Source organism: Apteryx mantelli, chromosome 1 (genome assembly GCF_036417845.1).
Source record: "Apteryx mantelli isolate bAptMan1 chromosome 1, bAptMan1.hap1, whole genome shotgun sequence".
Taxonomy (NCBI): Eukaryota; Metazoa; Chordata; class Aves; order Apterygiformes; family Apterygidae; genus Apteryx; species Apteryx mantelli.
In genome coordinates, this window is record NC_089978.1 from 152165946 (window position 1) to 152189316 (window position 23371).

Genomic DNA, 23371 nt, shown 5'->3' on the forward strand with positions numbered 1-23371 from the left:
GGTCATAATCTCCCCCAGGCAACCTTCCCATCCCACTACTCACCCATTACATCACCAGCCTGCCTTCAAACACACACAAGCCCCAGCCCTAAGTGTGCTCTTAAGCAAGTCTTCCCAGTTAATTTGTCATATTAAACCTGGTTAAAAACAAGTTACAACCAGCATTTGTAACCAGAACTTTTAACATATATGGGGTGTCTTCACAAATAACAACTGGTTTCCTACAACTCTCTAACTGGTGAACATGCTACTGATAATTCATTTAAGTGTAGAAGATTATTAGCCACTGTTAAAATTTGACCATCAGCACTGTTTCAGAAGGTGACATTGTTTTAAAATTGTGTCTTTGTGACAAGGATGACTGAGGGTAAACAGTGAACAGAGTTGTTTAACTTGCCTAAGTTGCACCAATTGAAACGAGTCAGGTTGGATGATAAGGAATTCCACTTGGTTGACAATTTGATCATCTGTGGACAAAGTACACTGATTAGCTTCTTGCCTCCTGATGCTAAGGCAACAAACCTCATCTTTCTGCCAGCCAAGCCTTATCTTTGTCAGGTCTGTTCAGCTGATTATAGACAACTGTTCTTCAACTCTTCACCTGCCTAGAGTATGGGGCAATAGAAGTTTTTTCCATCAAGCAAGAAGGTGGCAAAACAAAAACCAGAACCATCATTTGCTCTTATATCTGGAGATACCTAGCAGAAAGTTCACGTATACATGGCACACGCACGTACTCTCTCCCTGGCAAATATTAAATGGTAGGATTCCCTTAGAATAACATATGGCTACATCTTTTTCGCATGATGAAGTGGGAATTCAGAGAAAAATGCAACTAAAAATAAATACCAAATATTTTATTCTTGATACTACTGATCTTGGCCATCCAGAAGTACACCCAGGCACTTATGTTATTTAAAACAAACAAACAAAAAAACAAAAAAACCCCACTGCATCTTTCATGGAAAGTAAGAAATTAAGCACTCTCTTAACACATATGAAAATGTAGGCCTATACTGTACCAACATGATCACTTTATTAGATCTAGTCAGGCAGTTATTCACAATGAATAACTCCTCTACTTAATTCAAATGTTTGTATGATTAGGACAGGTAATGAAACATTTCTGGAAGTGATTTGAAAACTGTAAAGTATCAATACATTAAACGTGAAAATTTTAATATACTTAATCACAGCACAGATAAGCACCTCTATGAAAAGGTAAATCAGTAGTCATTTTATTGTGAAAATTAAATATTGCATTTTTAGTATTAATCACAAAAAAACCTGATAGCTTGTTTCTGCCTTCTTTCCCTCTCATGATGGATTAAATAAAACACAAATGCAAAATCAGTAGTATTGAAAGAAAGTGGAGGTTGCCAAACTATGATTAAAATCAAATTGAATGTTAATGTCCCCAGAAATTAATGGTTATGACATTTAACAGAATTCTAAACATAACATATGGTCTGTACATACCACTGGTCCCAACCCTACAAATGCAACTGTGCTGTCAAACTAAAAATGTGAATAGAAAACTAGAGCAAACAAATTGTTGCTACCTGAACAGTCAAGTATTGGTTAAGATTTGGCCTTCCTTTAGAGTGAACTTTGGTATTTCATTAACTGCTTTACAAAGTATTTAGAGCTAGGCCTTGTAAGACAGGGTGCCAGCAGATACAACATAGTCATTCTTGGAAGAGCTCAAATCTGGACAGAGCCTCTGTGTGTTTGACACGATCCATTTCCCATCAAGTGTTGGACACAAGGAGTTGGAATAACACTGACAGTTGTGTTACAAAATTCACAGAGCAATATATTCCCTATATGCACAGGGCACATAAGAAATAACTTTTAATACAGAAAGGATGAAGCATTATGTGCTAATTATCCTGCTGTAAAGTCCTAGGAGGGACCAAAAAAAGTCTTAGTTTTTACTAAAAGACAACTAAGCAAGGTCATTGCTGCATTCTGCTTTCATAAATGACCTGTCCCAGTTTATCTCACAGTAGTACTGCAGTATTTCTCTCTATTGGGATAGTTCAAGAAGAACTAAACATGGATTTATTTTTAGCAGTGTTTTCAAAGTGGCCTGATAGACAGCAAATCAATACAGCACACAGCTTGAAGACACCAACTCTGCTATCCTTTTAGAGAAGTTACCACCACCTCTGTATGTAGTTATTACTAGAGTCAAAGGAACAATCTGAAGAGGACTACTGTTGTAAGAAACTGCGCTGGGATCTATATTGGCTACTTCTCACAGGTTTCATGTGTTAGATGAAGTCTACCAAAAAGGCTGCTTATTTCCCCATTTTGTAGTTTTGGCTGTTACCAATCTGACTCCTCTTGGCACAGTTGCTGGGACAGCTGGCTACATTTGCCACAAAAGCTCCTTGCCTTCAACTTGTTTTCTCCACTATACATACAACTTGCTTCAGTAGAAACAATGTTTTAAAAGGTAAGTGCTCTCTCCTTTGGGATTTAACCACTACCAATTAATGATAGGTGGATGGCTGGAGAAGAAATGAAATGTCCAAACCCAAACCTGCGGCCTCTGCCCCTAGGAATCCGAATCAGTGGCCTGAAACGAGGCCAGTCTGGTGACAAATCAAAGCATTCTGCAAAGTCAGTTTTCTTCCCACAGCTTTGGGGAAGGTTTGGGAAATACATCTTTCTACCTATTAATAAACTTTTCCTCTGAATGACAGTAGCATTGATAAATGGCTTTCATCTAAACCAAGACTTTAGGTATGGTGGGGGTGGTATTCTAGACATATGGAGGCTTTCTGACATCTAAACAAACATAGCAAAACATAGGAAAACACAGAGTAAAACAGTGCAACAACTTCAGTTGTTTAGTAAAGTCATATTTTAGATTTTAGGCAGAGTCTAGACAATAATATGGAATATAGTTTAAAAAAAAAAAGTTTATTTCCTTACCACCCCATGCTCCTAAGAATTTTTATGCATCAGGCAAGCACAAAGTGCTGTAATTTGCATTTAGGAACAGTAGGTGCAGGACAACAGCCTTGGTGTCCCACCACCTTCATTTTCTGGCTTTAGATATGACTAAAATCAAGAATGCCTACATGAGGAGGCATCAGTCAAGAGAAACCATGACTTTCAAAAGGCAACAGGCTCCATTATCTGTTTTATTTCCACATGCGTGTCCTAAATCCCATGCTGCAGAAACTGGGCTTTTCCAATGTCTTCAGGCAAAACAGTATATTCCCCTAACTACCTGGTACTCTATTGTCTTTTACGGTCCTACCTCCAAAGAATGCTACTTCCCTTGTTCAGAGAACTGCCCAGCATTTGCAAGGATGGAGCCTTCTTCCAAAACATCTCAGTAAGCCTAGCTCACAACTAGCTACACAACTCTCACTGAGAATGTATATCCCAAACAAACTATTTTAAAAGGATTCTTACTCCAGTTGTAGGTTAGGGGAGTAGCTTTAACCAACTCTTTGACAGAATGATGCTGCAGAGCCAAGCAAAGCATGTGTGGGTGGGGAATACTTGGCATGGTTTCAAAATTCATACAATATTTCCCTGTCTGAAGAAAGGAAGATGTCATCACACAGGAGTTCACAGGTGGCCATCTCAATTGGGACACTGATCTCAGTCCTTGAAGAGCCTAATGAAGTCCTCAAGACAAGCTGACATTTTTGCAGCAGCATAAAAAAAAAAAACGTGTTCTGTGGGGGTAGCCACTTAGTCTTGAACTGGAGGCCTGCGGATTGGAGAACACACAGCTGCACAAGCCTGTCGGAAGAGCTGGACCAGTCTGTAAAGAAACGGCAGTGACATGGGAGAAGCTGCAGAACAAAACAAAAAGCAAAAGAGCCTTTCATTATAACAGAGAAAGCTAAGATACACTAAACATATTAAGAAAGGGCTGATCCCCGCCAGAGTTAACGGAAGCCTAGCTGTTTTATTTCCTCCTTTTCAGTTCAGTACTCAGGCCTTCACCCCAGCCACTGCTCCCATCCCTAGCAAGCCTTCTTCAGTATTTTCCAATGGATTATTTGTGGAACAGCAGTAGAGCACCTACCACCCAGTAAAACGGGTGTATCCAGATAGGGGGGACATACATCCCTTCCGCTCCCCGGGAACCGTTGACATCACGGGACCAGCCCATTCTTCAGAGACAGGCGCAGCCATTACTAGTGAGAGTCCAGCATAAGCAGAACAAACTCATGAATATGTTGCTGCCCTGGGCAACTCTCTGCGTTCCTGACAAGACAGCCCCAGAAGGCAATCACTCTTCCAGAAGGCATTCACCTTGTAGCACCTCAAGCTGACTGAGGCAGAGGCTGGGTCTAGGACAGCTCAGCCAATCTCTAACAGTCTGCTCCTTGTTTGTTGGAAAAAGCTGAAGATGGGATAACTGTTTACAGACAACTGCTTTTGGTGAGCTACATCTTTCTACACAGACTCCAGATGGAAAAACTAGAAACAAGCCTAAAAAATAAGTTCCTAGCCACCCAGTTTTTATGTCTCCCAAAGACAACACATTTACAAAGACCAAATTTATCAAAAGCAACTGTTAATTTCTTCTCTGTAGCCATAACGGATTAAAAAAAAAAAAAGAAATCTAAATTCTGTACCTGGGTCTAATCTCACCACCACCAGATATAGCATAAAAGCAGCCAAGAGCATCTTTTTGTAAGGAATTAAATAGAAGTGGCTTGACATGGACCTCAGTGCTCTACGGAGCAATGTCAACATGGTCAAGAGCTTTTGGGACAGAGCACCTAGAACACAAGAACAAAAAGGCTGTTAGGGCAAAACAGAATAAATAAATAAATAAATAAAATCACTTAGAATAGTCAGAAGAGGTGCCATCCATCTCACCTAACTGTGGCACATCTTAGTTTGATCGCATGAGTCTCTTTTGTAGGGAACAGAGAGAAATAATACAATTTTAGGATACAATTCATTAGATCTTTTTTCGGCATCTACTTTAAGATGATATGAACTTATACCATAGCAGTGCAAACATCTCTGCTGGGAGATAACTTCAAGTGATTTACAGTTCTCGAGAATAAGTAGTACTTTAAATGCCATGCATGGATTGCTCTACATGGGCTTAACTGTTAATGGAAAAGAAGAAAAAGTACACAGATCCAACAACACAAACCCTTAAAGGATGCACTTGATAGTTTTAGTTGCCTGTTTGTACTTCTAAAACATTTCAGAATAAATCTACTAAAGCTTGAAAATAATTCTCATCTTCTGACATTGGTGGAGACTAAATCCCCTTTGTAATTGTCAGCACATGGATCAGCAAGTCTTTCATTACCTTCTGTGATATATTCCAATCTTTCCGTGACTACCTCATGGCTGGTATGTCCTGACAATATTAATACACAGTTACTACTTGCTGCCCTTTGTTAGTAAGGGGCCTAACAATGCTGGTTAGGTAGTACTACAGATCTGTTAGAGCCGGATGTGACGGGCCTTACAATACCCAGCTGTTTAAATTGATGCTGGTAACTCATTTAAGGAAGTGTTCCATAAAGTGGTCAGATCATCTCCTCACTGGTAAAAGGAAACCACCACTACACAGCCAGACTTAAGGAGAAAACAAACAAACAAAAAAACCCCACAGAGGTGGCATAGCTGGTAACAAGATATGCTATTTCTTTCCTAAGCCACTGTTCTGAATCTGGCATTGCACAGCAACAAGATGTGAAAATTGTTTCCATGCTGTGTCCGTACAGGATGGACTACCCCCAGTGCAACAGCCATCAACAACCAGGGTAAAAACTAAGCAGAATCACCCACAGAACAATTCTTTAAGGATTTACAGGCAATACCCCAACAATTATGAGGCATCAAACTACAGCCCCTCTACTTCAGACAGTAGGAGAGAGCTACAACAAACAAATGGTCTGTGAGCAGCTTTTACGTTTTGAATTTGTTTCCCTCCTTGGTGTGCCAGTGACAGTTTGCTGTCTGTACACACTGCAAAGTCCTGAGTGCTTGGGGAAGCTGCCTCACCTAGAAGGTCTAGGGCACACGTCGAAGTTCTGGGATGGACTATCACAGATTACAAGGAAGGGAACAGACAGGCCATAGATAACAGAAACAGAACACAGATGTATATGATTCACATTACAATCTAAATTGAACCATTTTGATAGTATTTAAGATACACAGATCTCTAAAACTTAGAAGAAGAAAAAAAAAAAAAAAGGGAAAAGCACAAACAATGAAAGGAAAGCCTACCCAAAACTGTCTCTCTTGTGGTGTCCTGCTGCTCTTCAGCAGCTGAGTGCATCTCTTCCTGTTGAGTCCACTGACATTGGCTTTCACAAATGGTCTTGAGAAGTGCTAGCTGTTGCACACTGTCAGAAACATCGCAGCCCCGTACAAGGTCTTCTGCCCCCTCAAACTGCCCAAGGGGAAGCAAAACACGCAACAGATAGAGCTCCAGCAATGAACCATACTCAGAGAGGCTCTTATTGGTTATGTCTCTCAGCCAGCTACTGCCAACCTCCAGCATGACCTGGGGCTCTCTCACTCTGCTATATAACAGGATACTAGAACACAAGAAAGATAAATATTAGAAAACACTACATCTTTTTAAATTGAAATGACTGACAGTTATTACTCACAAGTAGCTACCATCAAGGCATGTGTCAATGCCCACCCTCCAAGCAAAGGAAGAAAGATTTCCAAGAGGGCAGTAGGTGCAGCCACTGATGTTACTCTCTCAGAATCACCCCTTTTGTTCCTTATCACCCCAAAGCAGTCTGCTGGCCTGCAGGCATGCTCAGGCACACACAGCTCCAGATGCTCCCAAAGGCAGCCTCTCAGCAGGCTCAGGGTGGCTAGCACATGAGTATGCACTCAGAGAACAAAAGCATCCACAACAGAAACTAATTCAGCTTTTTTTATTATTATTATTTTTCTCTTCAAGAACATGCTTGTCCCTGGTTCCACTTCCATCCTGGTTTATGGCATGCAAAGTGAAAATATCATATACTGTTCTTGTATAGCCTGTTATCAAACCTAACTGTTGCAAGCTCTGTGTACCTGGCAACCACAGTGAGAAACTCACCACAGCTCCAGGATTTTTGGAGGCAGATGCTCAGGGACGTGATAATACTGCAGGACCCAGGACAGAACTTCCCGCCACCGGTTCATCTCCGCCAGGGCCTGAATTCCCACAATGCAGAGGGAGCACTTCACTTCTGCAGAGCTGAAAACGAAGACAGATACCTAAATGAGCACTTCTTATAGCCAAGTTTCCCCTCACACCTTTTCCAGTGAGCTATGTCCTTGCCTAGATGATTTGTTATTCTCTGACAGCACTTTCCCTTTCCTTTCTCAAAACACCCAGGCAAATTCAGCACTGCTGCACTAAGTACATATCTCCAGGCCCAAGAAGGGAAGGTTTCTAGGCGTGCATCTCACCCCACAAACAAACACAAATTCTTTCTTGTGAAATATGTAAATATGGACAGGCTGTTATCAAACAGCAGCCCAAACAAGCCAAGTTTTAAATGATCGCTAGTTTTTTTAAACAACAAGCTCCACCTTCCACTAATTATCTAGTTATTAGAAACCAAACCACAGCCCATCAATACCATTACTGCTAGTACAGATGATATGCTGCTGTTCCAAAGTAAGGGGGCGCCTACCCCAGGAAACAGCCTATTAAGCCCCCCCAAAAGCCCTCTGCAAAAACAAACCAACATGGAAAACAACTGCACAGACACAAGCCAGGCAGCTGTGCAGCCCCCAAACCGGCCTAAAACTCCACGAGCCTCTAAACCAGCCCTGAGTCCCGGCCCCGGCCCCGCACCGCCACGTACCTCCCGGTCCCGGCAGCGGGGCCCAGGCTGTCGCAGCCCGCCTCGCACCGCTCCACGGCGGCAGCGAAGTCGCGGTGCAGCACCAGCAAGTCCGTCGCCTCCTCCAGCAGCGAGGCCGCCTGGGCCGACACCGGCGGCCCGGCGAGGGGCTCGCTGCTGCGCAGCGGCTCCACCGCCCCGCTCAGCACGGCCGCCGGCTCGCTCCTCATGGCGGCGGCGGCAGGACGGCTACCGCTCCGCTTGGCCCCGCAGCGAGGGGCGCCCCTCACCGCCGCCCCAGCCGCCACCACCGCCCCCTCACGGCTACGAAGACGCCGCCATCTTCCCCGCCCCCGCCGCCATCTTCCCGCCCCCTCACGGCTGCGGAGGCACCGCCCCGGCCGCCATCTCCCCCCCTCCCCCCCGCAGGGCCACGGGAGCTGTAGTCTGCGGCTACCCGAGGCGACAGGAGCCGGCAGCGCGGGACTCCTCGGAGCGCCAGTCGTCCCCCCCGCCCCGGCGGCCCCGTTCTTCCCCGGAGCCGCGGCTTAGCGGGACATGGGTGGCTTAACGCAAACCGCTGCGGGAGAGGCGGCAGGCAGAGAGCGGGGGGGGGGAACCTTTGCGTGGGCTGTTCGGTTACAAACGGGCTCTCCCCCATCCCGCGGGAGCCCGTGAAGAAGCCGCGATCAAACGTTGCGAAAACGCTGCGTTTTCAGCACGGCGGTTGCGGTGGGGCTGTGCGGGAGTGCGACCGGGGGAGGCAGGCGGAGGGGGCGGCCCGGGGGCCCCCGCCGCCCCCCCGGGCTCCAGTCCCGGCGCCGCTCCGCACGTTGAGGCCTCTGGAGTTGCGACAAGAAGAAGGACTTAGCCCTGCGCTCATATTCTCAGCTTGTTTTCTGTCCTTCCCGGAGCTTCCTGCCATTTTGCGAAGCCGGGTTTCCATCGTGCTAAAAGCTTTTGAGTGAAGTTTGCGGGGATGGTTAGAGAGCAGCCTGGGGAGTGTTTGGGGGACCGGACACGCTGGCCGCAAGGTGGCACTTACGGTGCTTTTTTTTTCTGAAGTAGCAAGAAATCCCAAGTGTTCGTTCAGCAGCATTCTGAAAAACGCACGCTGCCCGCAGGAGGGTCTTCAGTGTCACAATCTGTGTGCGCACCAGACAGAAAAGTGTTTATTTTAAGGTAGGAAAGTGCATCTGTCTTCGCCTTGGTGATAAGATATCTGGAGGTTTGTGCCTCAGTTAGGCTTTATTTAATAATTTAAACTTTTCGTTTCCCACCCTCGTGCCTGCCAGCGGAGAACAATTAAATCCAAACCAAAATTTTCCACCCTCAGCTGCCGCAACTAGCAGGAGAGTCAAAGAACCTAGCGAGGGTCACTGCTTTTCTTCTCCCCGACCGCAAGGTGTCACGCAAGCCACAAGCGGTTTTGTTTGCTAAATAGACGGTTTTAAGGTGCAGAAGAGCCGCTTTGAAATAAGGCAATAAAGTTGTGGTCCTGTGGTTTTCCTCGCTATAAACAGCCAGCAGGAGAAGAGTTTTTTGAATGAATAATAAAGGGAGAGCACTCCCATTACACCTTAATGCATGGCTGCCTTTGAAGCACATCTTTGCCAGCAGCTTGCTGTGCCAGGCGAATGCTGGCCTTTGTCTCCTGATGGTGCATTCCTCGGGAATCTTTGCTTCAGTCACCACCTTACTGAAAACCACGTGTCCAGGGTTTTGAGCGTGTTAAACTATTTCATGAACTGGAGTTCGGGCTTAAGAACGAGCTCCTCCACTGTACCCTCAGCCCCAGGCATGCGATAATAAAAAATGTTTCACATTCTTATTTAACTGATATTTCAAAACAATAGGGTGTCTTGGTTACAAAATAATGATTTCACCATGTGAAAACTCTCTTCAGAAATTAATCTCTACATGAGAGTATTTAATATACTGCTTTGTAACATGGACTGCTACTATAATTATTTAATGAAAAATCAAAGATACTAATGCAAAGCATATGTTAAAGTGTCAAGTACAGGTTTTAAAATGAAAATTCTATGCCATTTCACTGTGGGAAGTGTGGAAGAAAAAGTGGGGAGTATGATTAAAAATTTGGCCATAACTCTCTTATAAACAATTGTTTACAAGTGGCAGAATCAAACCCCTGCTCCTCATCTTAATAGGAGGAACACTCTATAATAGCACCTTTCACAAGCCAATGCATTAGAGTTTGTGTGTTGTGCTATTGACCACAGAAGAGATTCTGGAAAGATTCAGCTTGGTTAAGCCAAAACCGCAGAACAAAACAAAAAAGGAAGGGCTGAGCAGCTAAGCAAACTAGGAGATAAACACATTTCAGACTTCTGTTACTGTTGCTTGGCACTTGCAATCTGGAAAACAACATTCCTTTTGGGGAACTACAAGTCCCAAAGTGCACTGTGGGAAGAGTATGCATTGTACCAGCTAGTGCCCAGCACAAATTCCCAAATATGGATAAGGACTCAATTTTGAAAAAGACTAACAGTCACTGAATACTCTCCACTGAGAATCAGAAAAGGAGTGAGACAGCATGAAATGAGGTAAGTTTGTAATATGCAAAGATATTCAACAACGTCTTTTGAGGAGAACAGCCAAGAATATTCTGTTCTTTAGAAGCACAGTACAGTGGCATAGTGGTGATACTAGAACTGTTTGCTGTGATGATGACGGTGATTTTTGAAAAAGAGGATTGTTGTTTCAGGTGGGGAAGTAAGCGGCAGGAGCAGCTGTGCTGCAAAGTGAGTCAGATCCTGTTTTCTTGCCGGTGCTCTTTATTAATAAAGAACTACAGAAAGATATGTGAGCTGCAACAGTAATGCAGTTATGTTAGAGGTACAGAAAAGGCAGAGAGAGTGGGAGCTGTTCTAAACAAAAGATCTGTATGAGCTGCAGTCTGGCTGTTTAAGAAGCTGAGATGGAACAAGCAGCCTTGTAATAACAACTATGGGTAAAATTAATTTCTCTGTAAAGCATGGTAGAATGTTTCTGTACTTCACCCCTTTTCCTAGAGGGGACAGTGTGGTGCCTTGAAGGCCAAACCTCTTACAGTTCTCTGACCTGCAAATAATAGTAACTCAGTTAAACAGTTATTTAAGGTCAGGTTAGGAACAATTACTTATTTTATTGGCAACTTGTTAACAAGCAAAATGAAAATTTTCTGAGGTCAAATAGAATTGTCTTAGTGGAGACGAGAGACAATCTAATGCCAAATTCTGATCTGTAAAGTCCCTTTGACAGGGACAGAATTGGCTCCTGCCTCCCTCTCTCACCCTTGCAGTCAGACATCTCTCTCATGCATCTGAGATGCAGTGTGTGGCTGCTCAGTGATGTCAAGCGCAGCTGGTCAGCCTGATCTGTCATCCCAGCAACCTGCTTCTACTCTGTAGGGTCATGGAACAGGAGGGCAGGCATGGCACAGTACTGCAAATGTGGGAGATACAGTCCAGCTGTGGAGAGAAGTCTGAGGCAGTTCGGGCTGGTGAACTAAACTGTCACATGGACACTCATTGCAGGATAAGAATGATGCTATTTTTCCATCTTTCCTTAAATGTAAACAGTATAAACTGTTTTTAAACCTGGAAGAGTCACTCTTGTATGTGACTATAGCCAAAACAGCAGGACTATACCACTATAAATATCTTGAAAGAAATCAACATGTTTGGCTGTGCTTCTGCTTCCTGGATAGCAGTTTCTACTAATGAGAAAAGGTAAATTCAAGAAAACTTACTCTCAGGAACAGGTAGTAAGAGGAAGCATCACAATGCATTTTGTGTCATGGGTGGAATGCTGATGCCTGACTCCTTGCCCCTTATCTGAAATCTAGAGGTTTTTTTTTATTGCTGTCATCTCGATTTTCTATAGGAAAAGAAATGAAGTGAGTTGCAGAGGGACCTGCTTTATGTCTTCACCAGCTGTGAATTCAAATTTTCATCTTCCCACTCCTGTGAAGCAGTTCAAGGAGTGTTAGAGATACAGGCACCTGTAACAGGGCCTCCTGAGGTAAATCGCCTCAAGTATTAATCCAGATCTGACCAGCATGCGGTCACAGGGCCAGAAAGCTGGCAGTCAGTCTACTCTGCGGTCTCTTCTGTGTCAGTAGGCTGTTAATATGAGATTAGCAGCATTAGGGAGACTTTGAGCTAGAAACAGTGAGGCTCTATGGTCTGGTTTGAAGAGAAAGAAACCCACTACACACACACACACCCCAAAAAAAAGAAAAAGATCTGCAGATATAAAAGGCATTATAATCTCAGTTGAACAAAGTATGGTCTGTAGGAAAGCTGTGGAGTTTTATTGGTTTTATTGTACATTATAGCTTATAAGCAACTTCATCTTTAATAAGGCAATGAGGTCCACAGAGACTGCAGGTCTCAACGTGCAGCACTCCCTCTTCATCGCCATGTGCTTTTGTTTGCATCTGGCTAGACCATTACATGCTGGAACCTGTAATTTGCTTGTATTTCCCATGAGCAATACATCCGTATTAAATATGAAGCTAGCTGGCTACCGTTCCCTTCAATTAACCCAAATTCAGGGCTCCTTCCAGCTTCTGACAGGCTATCATTAGAGCTCTCAGTTGTGTGAAGGTGAACACTTTCTGATTATGCATCTAACAGATGGCCAAGTCTGAAGTCTTTCTTATTTTACTTAGGACAGAATGAAATAAATATTTTATTGTTTTTAAAATAGTAGTGAGAAGTGCCTCACCTGATTTTGAGACCACCTGCTAATGTTCCTAGTTAATGTTTTTTAAAGTGCTCCCCTTTTAACTTTGGCTGCACGAAAACACATATAAACAACAGTCGAGGATGGTAGAGAGAAGACAGTAAAGATAACTACAGGGGTAGTCATAGTCACAATCTAGCTACGTGGGGATGTATCACTTGATGTTAAAGTCTGAGCAAATCCCTATTTTAACCTTCATCTTAAAAACACACTGTGTAAGGTGCAAACGCTGAAAACTGTAAAATTTGAAACACAGAGGTATTTTCACAGCTTGGAGCTTTCCAGAGCTGGAATTTTACTAATATAATAGCAAAAGCTTTTAGAAAAGAAGAGTGATTTTTAAGTTGATCGTGCCTTATTCTTTGTTCTATATCAAACAAAATACCAAACCTGGCAATCCAGCATTCAAAGAATAAACGTTGTTACTTTTTATTTCATTGTTACCAGTTATAATAGTAATAATTAGGGTGGGGCATTTCATAGCTTTAAGGTGACCAATTTGGTTAAAGGCCTACGGCAGCTTCTTTTCTGCAACCAGTTATTATCTGTGAGGAAAATACTAAAGGCTGTCATCACTGTAAGTCAATTAAATCCTCTTTGCCAAGCACCGCATCTCTTTGCTCTACTGATTCAGAGTTGCTTCCCCTTCTAATCATTAATATCTTTTCTTAAAGCCCCACCTGCTGCAATCTGTTTTCACCCATTATTCTCTATATTTCTTCTTTTTCAAAAGTGAATATCATGCTCCCATAGTTGGGAGAAATGTTTGACAACGTGAATCATAAAGGTTCCATAACCATAAGGTAAATGAGAAGAAAAAAAATATTTTCTCAAATCACATTATTTTTAACCTACTTTCATGGCTTTTCAGTACTTCTTGTTCCAGTGTTTGTCAAAAACCTGTCCCACATTTTGAATTCAAGGTTAGCACGATCTTCTATTGATTATAACTGCAAACATCCAAATGCTTCATGTTCTGCATTTTGTACTGGGAATTATAGAAAATGTTATATAAGTTAAAGAAGCAAACTCTTTTGTCTCTCAGGCTGCTGCCCTGGTTCTTATTTGACTTGGTCTTGTGATGCTCATAAAAGTTTTAATCAAAGATTGTTTTAGAAAAGCCAGCAGTGCGGTAGAGTTGCTAGGTAACAGTGTCTAACGCTCTGGAGAGGATCAGGTAGGAAGGGATTGTTCAGTGATGCAGTCTGTCTGTCTTGTGTTTCGCCAGGTTGAATGTATCACTGTGCCACCACTGTGCCGGTTCAGTGTGAGGACTGCAGCAGGCAGAACTTCACTGTTTTGCTCACAAACTTGATTTAGTAATTAAGAATTTGTTACTTTGTTTCTTAATTTGCCTCTTGAGCTTTTTAATGTAGTTGGTGAAAATGCAGCATCTCTTGTTTTGGGAAGGGTTTCTCCCCTGGTCTTGAAGATCCATATGCTATTTTAGAGTCTTATTGGATTGAGAGGTATGATTATCATTTGCATAAAATTAATATCTAGAGGAGCATATTACTTTCCATTTCTCCTGCAAACTAATTTTCTCTTTCTCTCTGTGCCTTTTTTTACTTTACTTTGACTCTCATCTTTCTCAGAAGTGTCATAGCAATACTAGATGCAGACAAACATAGGATTAGGTGTCTAATTAGTTTATGTAGCCTTGAGCATACTTGTTTACTTCTCAGCAATGGGGGAAGGGCAGCCCAAGAGAAATCTAACTGTTGCCTGTCCTTGAGTTTTCAGCTTTAACAGAAGTCTGAGCCAGGACTGTCAGAAAAGTCAGGTCCTCATTGTCTAGATACATTGTTGTTCCAGCTGCCTGTTGACAAAGGAAGCTGAAAACTTGGTTTGTATTAGCAAATCTGAAATGATTTCTCACTTATGGTTAGTTCCAAAAATATTCATTTCCAAAAAATGACTCAGTATGGATAGCCTGAAAAAACTTGCTTGAAATATTATGAAAAAGCTAATAAGCTGTAATTAATATCTTTTGGAACTCTACTGTAGGTAGGGCAAGTTGTATTTTAAATGTTTTTGGTTTATCAAACTGAACCTTAAGTCATAAATTTCCTCTCTCCTACTAAAGTCACCCTTTAGCAGATCTAGCTGGGGGAATTCAGCATGATTTTCCCACCGTTAGTTGTTCTTGCCCCAGTTCAACACTGGCTCATCTGTGGAGAGCAGTAATGCAGCAGCTTGTGTTTGTGCTCATTACCCCCTTCACTGCAAAGTCAGTGGCTGGTTTTCAACTACCACTGAGAAGGGCTCGCACCAAGGTGACTTGCTGGCTTTGCACTGGAATGGGCTGGGCAGCACTCACCAGATCCTTTCCTGCATCAGCGTTGTGCAGAGAGTGGCCTGTGCGCGGGGGCAAAGATGTCAGGGAGCAGCAAGAGCGGGGCGGCTCCATGAGGCGGGACAAGTCGTGAGCTGAGGGTGGGCCTGGCGCAGGTGGGGGCAGTGCCCTGACCGCCCAGGGTGCAGTCTCGCCCACGGGATGTGAATATCTGAATGGGGTGGGCAGAGTAGGGTGCTGATAACGGGTTTCGTCAACAGCCCCATACAAGGTGACGTGATGAATTAGGTTCAGGGTACAGTCAGGAGCATTTGGAGACAAGGCTACGACATAGGTCCAAGGTCCACCCAGGAGACAGGGAGAGGGCTGAGGACGTGCAGAACTGCATGGCTCAGACCAGGCCCGGGTGCCTAGACCAGGGAGCAGAAGGTGTGGCCTGGAGGTCCTGAGTGAGGCTGATCAGGCAGTTTAGACCTATTAGTGCCCTCAGGGCCCTGACAAATGACTTCTTAAGCTGCTACAGGTGTTTCCAAAATGATTAAGGAGCTATGAAATGGAGTCAATTTTTTTAAACAAACCTACTAATTAGTAGACTTGCATAAGTGTCTTGATTTAGCTAAAGATTAAAAATGCTCTGGATAGATACATTCAAGCATTGAAAATATCCCAAGCCTCCTTAGATGTAGAGTTCATTGACTAGACATTCCTTCCTATAAAATTTTCTCTTTCTGAACTTAAGGTTTCCTTTTCTTATAACAGAGATGATAACATCATTGTCTCTCCTACCCGATAGAGGACTTATTAGTTTTATATTTTTAGTTGTATTTGTGAATTGTTCTGTGATCTTGGTATGAAAGCAAAGGGACTAGTGAAAAGCAAAGCAGCAGTGCTGTTTGCTGTATACACTAGCAGAAGTCAATAACTCCAGAGCAAAGTAATAAACTGAGACTCATGTATAAACTGAACAGTTCTGGGAGTGTGGGGAGCTTGCTGGATTCTGTCAGAGGTCAGGGACTTTGTTATAGCACTTAGGGATAGACGCCGCCGTGCCCTCATGTTTCTATTGAAATGTATTTGTGAGGAAGCATGAGGAGGCTAGTAGTCAGAGGAAGATTATTGCTGCATGCTAGTATGTCAGGCTGGCAGGGGGGAGTACAAAACCAAGTGATGAGGGTCCTGGAGGTCACTGTAAACACTAGGGAAGGTTAAGAGAAATAGGGGGATTGGAAGGTCATGCTAAGTTTGAAAGGGAGAGTAGATGGACATGACTGATGGTATCTTTGGCAATTGGAAACAGAACCTTAAATAGCTCAAATTTGTTATTTGTATTCAAGAACGCTTGTCCATGCCAGGACTAGGCATCCGTCTTTTTCATGTCAAATTAAGCAGCAGTTAGCATTCCCTGTGCACTGTAAGTTGCCTGAACAATGGGCCTATTCTAAGCTCCCTTTGCAAGACCGTCTCATGCCAAAAGGTGTGTTCACCAGAAGAAATTCAATACTAGAAAGATACTCAGATAATTTTAGGAGATGGAATCAGTGCGTGCTCAATCCCCAAAGGAGCTGACTCTCAAAATAGTCTTAGCAGAGAAGCGTGCTCTGTAAACCATTACCAAAAGTTGTGCTGAAAGCATTAAAACATATTGCATAAGCTGCACAGAGTTTTCGCCTTGATCTTCCAAATCATTGTTCTTTATTTTCCTAAGTTTGCTGCAATCAAAGCTGGTACTCTGGTCTCACTATTCATGTGACAGTTAAAGATTCAGATTGGCCAGAAGTAGGATAATCTTGGGACTAAGTCTCTTGTGCTGCCTAAATTACAGGGTTAAAAGAGGGCTGTGATGTACTTAATAGACTGCCTTCACATTGCTCAGCAAGTTAGAGGTTAACAAAGAACCTTATTCTTTGAAAAGATAATTGACGCTGAAAACAAGTCAGCCATCCCTGGACTAAGCCATGGAGATCATCAATGCTTGTGAACAATAGCTGCTGATGTTCAGGATTCAGTGGGTTAAGTGGTTAATCCTATACAGAAAGCTGCATCCATAATGGGGTTTAAATGGGGGGAATTCACCCAATTTGACCCCTATAGAATTGCTTCCTGCTGTTAGGCTGATGGATATGTCTATAAATATCATGTTAGCCATCAGCAGATAAAATCTTGCAGAGCTGAAAAGCCTCTTCCTATTAAATGATACACTGGTCTCCATGAAACAGCAGCAGCCTGGGTTAATGTGCCACAGAAACCAATCCCCCTACTCCTGCAGTGTGATTGTAGCCAAAGAGAAGAAAGATCCATAACCGGCTTCCTTTCTGATTTGGTGAAAAAAAGTCAAAACTGTTATTTATACTGTTTCTTCTTTCTGCGCAGTCTTCAGTCTTCTCCATGGGGCTCTTTCCTTACCTTCTATATTGGACACCCAGGTGGCATATCATCAGCCTTTTGCTGCAATTTGTTCAAACTTACAATTTGCTGTTTACATCCATCAGAGAAACCTGTCAGTCGGGACAGTTATGGCAGATTTGCCTTTGCAGTTTTATTCAGCTAAAGCAGTACCCTACAGAGCTGCAGAGAACGTGCCAGCAAGTATACACACCTTCTCCAGCACAGGCACTAATGCACAGCAGACAAACTTCAGCAATCACTTCTGTTCATCCTCGCTCCTTTTTATCAATTTTTGCATTTTTAGCCCAAGTGCTGTGATATTGGGTATTTTCTTTAAAGCTAAAATCTTAAGGTTGTTAGGCCCTGCATAATAACAAGATAAGCTTAAGTTTTGATTTTTCTACCTCTCAGAGCTGTTGATACTGTATGCGCATTCACGCACTCATGGACACACACAGGCACACACACACACACTTACAGAGATTTCCAGTATTTGGATTCTCCATGCTGTCTGTTCAAGTATAAAGCCTCCATGTCTGAATGTATACAGGCCTCAGCACAAGTATGCCACCTTTCTGGTGTGTTAACCAGCTCCGCTTGTGTTTAAAGATGCCAGCCACAAATGAGTTAAACCTTACAAGGTGGCTCAGAGTGAGTTTGAGTTTGTGTTCTGTATGTTTCTTCCCCACACTGCCTATTTGTCTCCCTTTGCCTTTCTGCCTCAGTTTTGCTCTCTGGCACCATGCTCTTCAGTTGCTGACTCACTGGAAATCAAAATGTTTCTCATCCCTGGGGACTATGACCATCTTGTTTGGCATACCCCTGATTATCACTGTGGGACTTATCTGGAGAACTTGCAAGAGATGCTTTGCCTGGCCCTCCTGACTGGCAGCCGGTGCCATTGACAGCGTTCTTCCAGACACAGTAAGGGCCAAGATGAGAAAGATTAGAATAAACCAGGCATTCATATTCCCACTAAAAACCATGCCCATAGCTGCTTACAATGTGAAGATGTGTAAGAAAGGGGCACTGTGAGGGGAGAATGATTAGGCTGCTTTCCGCTTGTCTTTTACTTCTCCCATGAGTTTTGGCCTTCCTTCCCTTCCCTGTAATGTTCCTTATGCGATATACACCACATTAGGAAGCTTTGGAAGTGGGACCTGCCTTCCGAGGCAGATCAGTTCTGCCTTCAGTGCTCTGCTTGGACCTTTCTGCTTGGAAATGGTCCTATGCTTGTCTAACGGTGAGCTAGGCAAGGAAGAAAGGAAAAGAAAGGAACATTACAGAAACTTTGTTTCTGAAGTTGTCCTTTGCTGCTTCAGTGTCTTTGACAGTCTTTTGCTTCAGAGACCCTAGAAGGAGTTAAAGTAAACTGGAGCGGTAGAGGATGATCATGAAATTCAACAGCTCTGCCTGCCCTGTGTGCATTGACAGTGGGGTCTGCCGAGTTCAGCAACTCAAAGAACTGAGCTGTTATTAGCCCTGAAGAGCCAATACACTAAGAGAAAATGATTCTGCTCCATTTTCAGCAGTATCAACAAAATTGTTTACCAAGTTCCGAACAGTTATATTTTTGGCATCACTGGTGGCCTAATTTGGCTTGTTGAATGTTACTTATGAGTAAGAAGGAAAGAACTTGACTTGTCTTTCAATTATGAAGCAGAATTTTTATGGATGACAGTTAAAGAAAAACAAAGCAAAACAAGTTTTTGTACGTTTACCTCATAGGATCTGGAGAAACGATGACTACGGAGCCTTCTGATTACAACTGGAGGGATAGGTGCTTCCATCATTTAAAATTGCATCTCTGGTGTCTCAAAACAACCAAAACTTGAGACACCCAAAATGAATGAACACACTTGTAAATCTAGTTGTAGATGGCCTGTTCAGTCATACAATATGACTGCAGAAAAGCTGGAAAGTGACCCCAAACCTTTCTTATTAGGGCAGGATTTCTGTCATGGACAATCCTCCTCTTTGTCCTTGAAGACCATGCTAACTGTGACTCAAATATAGGCCACACTAGTCTGAACTTAGCCCCTTTGACATCACAGCACCTTAGTAGGTTTTCTGAAGGAATCACAGAATTGCAGATATTTGCAGAATTTAGTTTGCAAACAGATCCCCTTTTGGGAGGAGCTCCAACCACCCTTGGTTTCTGCTGTCATGCTGAGTGAGGAGAGCCTCCATCTGTTCTCACCACTGTGCAGATGCTATAAGTGGATAGTTACAGGCAGGCTGAAATCTGAGCCTGGTGGCAAGGTGAAAATGCTATTAAGTGGATAATGGGGCACAAGGACTTCATTGCATATTTAGACTCCATAAAAGCACATGTGACAGTGCCAGAAAAGCTATAATCTTGAAACAGCCATAGTGGGATGGTGTTCCTGGCTGCATAACTTGGGCTAGAAATAATAGCTACAGTAACATGGGCCTCACCCTGGCCACTGCCTATGAAAAAAAAAAAAGTAAAATAAATAATAGCCTAATAAATCATTCATGCCAAGGATTTATGCAGTGCTTTACTCCTTCAAAACACTGGGCAAAACATTAGCTGATTAACCTTAATTAACAATTCAGGTAATTAAAGGGAAGTGGAATGAAAATGGTTAGAGGAAGTTTGGAGTATGAAGGCTTCCTGAAATGATGAAATGATTTTGCTGTCTTTGATGGGAGGAAGAATTTCTTCCTCTAGGGTTTCAATGTGCTTGCAATGTGGGTGTTATTACTGCAGTTTTAATAACCACCTCCTTAATTCTCTGGAATAGGAGATTATGTGCAGCATAGCCAAAGGTTTCATGTTTGTTTGAATAGCATCTGCAGTTACATGGGCCTAACAAAAAATGAGAAGTGTCATCAGCCCTATGTTTCAGGGCGTAGAATGATGACCAGCTTGGGTCAGGAAGAAACCCTGTTGTTTTTTAACTTCCCACCAGTAGGATAGATTGCTATATGTTGCTGTGCAATATTTAGCATTAGACATTGCTGGAAAATAGGGTATAGTTGCAGAATGACCTACTACTTCTCCTTACATAGGAGTGAGAGCCAAAGCTGGTCTGTCATTTGATGTAAAAGATTCACTGAATTAGCAATCAACAAAGCACTGAGAATACTGCAAGTGAAAGCTGATTTTTTTTTTTTAATGAACTAATTCATTCCCCTGCAATAAAATAGGAGTCTTGGGCAGAGAATCACTGTGCAACTTGATTCCTGGCTGTGGCATATTTAGGTTTTTATTATCACCTGCTGCCCACACTTATGCAGCATAAACTCCTCAAAGAACCTGTGAAGAGATGTATTTTTAGTCTGCTGCCCTGAATCACTTCTCTGTTATAGAACCCCTTAATCTGCTGGAGGAAGACCAATAGAATCTAGAATAGATAGGACTAGAATAACCGCAGACCAAGCATGTAGCAGATTTCCCAAATTCAAATAAAGACTAGGACCTACTGTATACTCTTTAAGTCAGGTGTTCAATTTATCTGCAATGTGAGAACTTTGTATTTTACGCTGGTACACTACCAGCAAATGGTGCTGCAGATAAAGCCAGCAGCCTTCAAGAAAGCAGTGATTTAACAGAGTGTTAATTGCTTTGATACCTTTGCTACCCTCCTTCAAAAAGACTACAAAAGTCTGCGTTTCCCTGTGACCTGGGAGGCTGTCAGTGTAAGCAATGAAAGCTATCAGACTTCTCGTTTTTCTCTCCATTTTCCTCTGTCTAGTTCTCCTGGGGATGGAAGATCCTGGCAGCTGGATCTACCCTAGGCTTTTGCCTTTTGTTTTCCTGCATTTTTCTCTTGGCACAATTCAGAGGTTTTCTGTGTTGTGCTTCCACAATCACATGCTAGAATATTTGCACAGCTGTCTGATGACAGAAAGGGGGAGAAAGAGAAAATCTACTTTTCTGTTATTCAAAAAGAAAAAAAAAGTTTAACATGAGTTTAATCATATAAAATCTTTGCTTTGCTCTGCTCTTACTCATGTAACAGAGCCCTCTTGCACCTTGTCTGGTTACCCCCATGTCCTCCACCTTGTTGTTCTCACACATACAAACTCACCCTTTCCTGCTCCTCTTAAAACCTCCAGGGGCTCCCCCGCAACGAAGACTCCATTACCCACCTGCGTACACTCACTTCAGCCTATTTCTGGTTTACAAAAATAGGACCAACTCCTACGGTCTATAATCAGGCATTCTTCAGGCAAATCTCTGACTGAAGTCAGTGAAAGTTTTGGCAGAAGGACTGCAAAACTAAATAATGTTCCTCCCCCAAGTATATATATTGGATGGTGATGAGAGATGAGAAAATACTGCCTAGAAAGAAAGTCCATTAATAAATGAGAAGTAGATGTGGGGAGGAACAGTTGATTGAATTATTTATAATGCAGTTATAGAATTGCTGAGTTGCTGGGCTTTCCAGAAACCCATCCATAGCAGGCATGACCATAGCAGTTAATAAGAATACAGACAAGCAGGAGTAAGGATCTCCATGAAAATTAGGTATGGAAATATTTTTGAAAAAATAAAAATTACCATATCCAAATCATTTATCACAAGAACGAATGTATTTTAGGGTACTGATAACTTTCTAATACAATTGAAAACTAATTGTGAGTTAATTTTATAAGCAGTGCACCAGAGATTTTCAAGCAAAAACTGAGCAAATGTGGTCCCATCTTTTAAAAATAGAAAAGCAGTATAGACACTTCCTATCTGGTAAGGCTATCTGTAGGCTGTAGTGAAAAAAATGGAATACACATAAAAATTTTAAAAGTTGATAATGGTACTAAGAGCAAAAAAGAAACTTCAATGTTTAAAAGAACCAATCTTGTTGCAAATTTTTTGACAGAATTATCTTATTAGTGACTGAAGATAAGAGAGTAGATATATTAGATACTTTGTTGCAATGTGTGGAAAATTAAATTTCTCAAATCTTCAGTGGCTAAAAGAAAGAAAAGCAAAAAGGCCAAGGAGATCTTTTTCAGCTTTGACATCTATGATTCACATGCATGCCCTCTCACTACAAACAATCCACTCCCTTCCTACTTGCACATAAACACACACTCCCTCCCTTTATCCTGCTTTTGGACCACACACACATCTATATCCACTTTCTGCCCTTCACATCAGCCAGCCTCCTGCCTTGGACACATGAACCCCTTCTCTGAACTAACTCCGCAATTAAAGGTGTGTTTTCACCCTAGTCCACCAACAAGTTGTTTTTTTTTCCAAAGTTTTATTGCTCTCCCCAGTCATGAACTCCAGACAAAGCATTCCTTTCTGTGAGGGAACTTCACACCCAGGAATGTGGTTTGGATGTTTAATGGACAAAAGAACATTCATGTTTTTGCTCTGGTTGCCTCTTAATCCTAAAGAAGAATGAACGTGCAGTGACTTTAGCCTTCCAGCTCAGCTCATGAAATCTATGTCCTTCTGTGTACATAAGTTTGCTGTAGCTCTCTGTTTTTTTGTGGTTGAGACTGAAGTGTGTAGGCATAGGGATGTGTTCTCTCTGTACTGGCCTGGATTCAGCAGTCTGAATGTCATTTCCAGTCCGTTAGCCTCTGAAACCTTCTGTTTGTGAAATTACCCTGATAAGGCGACTGATGAGAAATGGGTGCTCATTAGCTGCTGTCACTTTTATACCCTCTTCTGTAAGTAATGGTGCAAGGAAACCCTCATGATTGCATTAAATGCCTCTAGCTAATGCTCTGACTGTGAGAAGATAAATCTGCAACTGGAAAAGGCTTCTCAGTGCCACAAGCCAAGCCCAACCATCTCCTCTGCCCTAGGTTCCTTTGCTGCCTTCATAGCCCCTGCTAACCCAGCATTATTGCTTCTCAGGATTGTCTTCAGGGGACAGCTTCATTTTGAATACCTTCACGCCATCACACCCAGAGGCAGCAAGTTTTTTCCACCCAGCCAAGCATAAAGGTGTCTGGAGGGAGAGAGGTCAAAAAGACAGACATGTTTAATTATATGCACCAACCAGCATTTTCCCTACATAAGACTGAGGATGTAGTTCAGTGTTTGATCTTATTCCATTCTCATTTTAGATTACTGAAGAAGTCATAAAATGCCAGTGATAACGTGGATTTTTATAACACGCCTTCATATTATTAGTAATCTCAC

General features: G+C 42.6%; 1 protein-coding gene across 2 annotated transcripts; it reads right to left on the reverse strand.

Moving 5' to 3' along the window:
• Positions 1-842: 842 nt before the first annotated feature.
• On the reverse strand, positions 843-8122 carry PEX26 (peroxisomal biogenesis factor 26). 2 transcript variants are annotated; one of them, XM_067306863.1, is made up of 5 exons: positions 7830-8122; positions 7073-7213; positions 6238-6551; positions 4614-4760; positions 843-3790 (listed from the first exon to the last, which is right to left on the reverse strand). In XM_067306863.1, exons 1-5 carry the CDS (start codon positions 8036-8038, stop codon positions 3534-3536), a joined length of 1068 nt encoding a protein of 355 aa, XP_067162964.1. In that variant the 5' UTR covers positions 8039-8122; the 3' UTR covers positions 843-3533. The 2 variants fall into 2 exon arrangements, with proteins under 2 accessions (XP_067162964.1, XP_013802590.2); XM_013947136.2 differs by having other exon boundaries at positions 3622-3821.
• Between the last annotated feature and the right edge of the window lie 15249 nt (positions 8123-23371).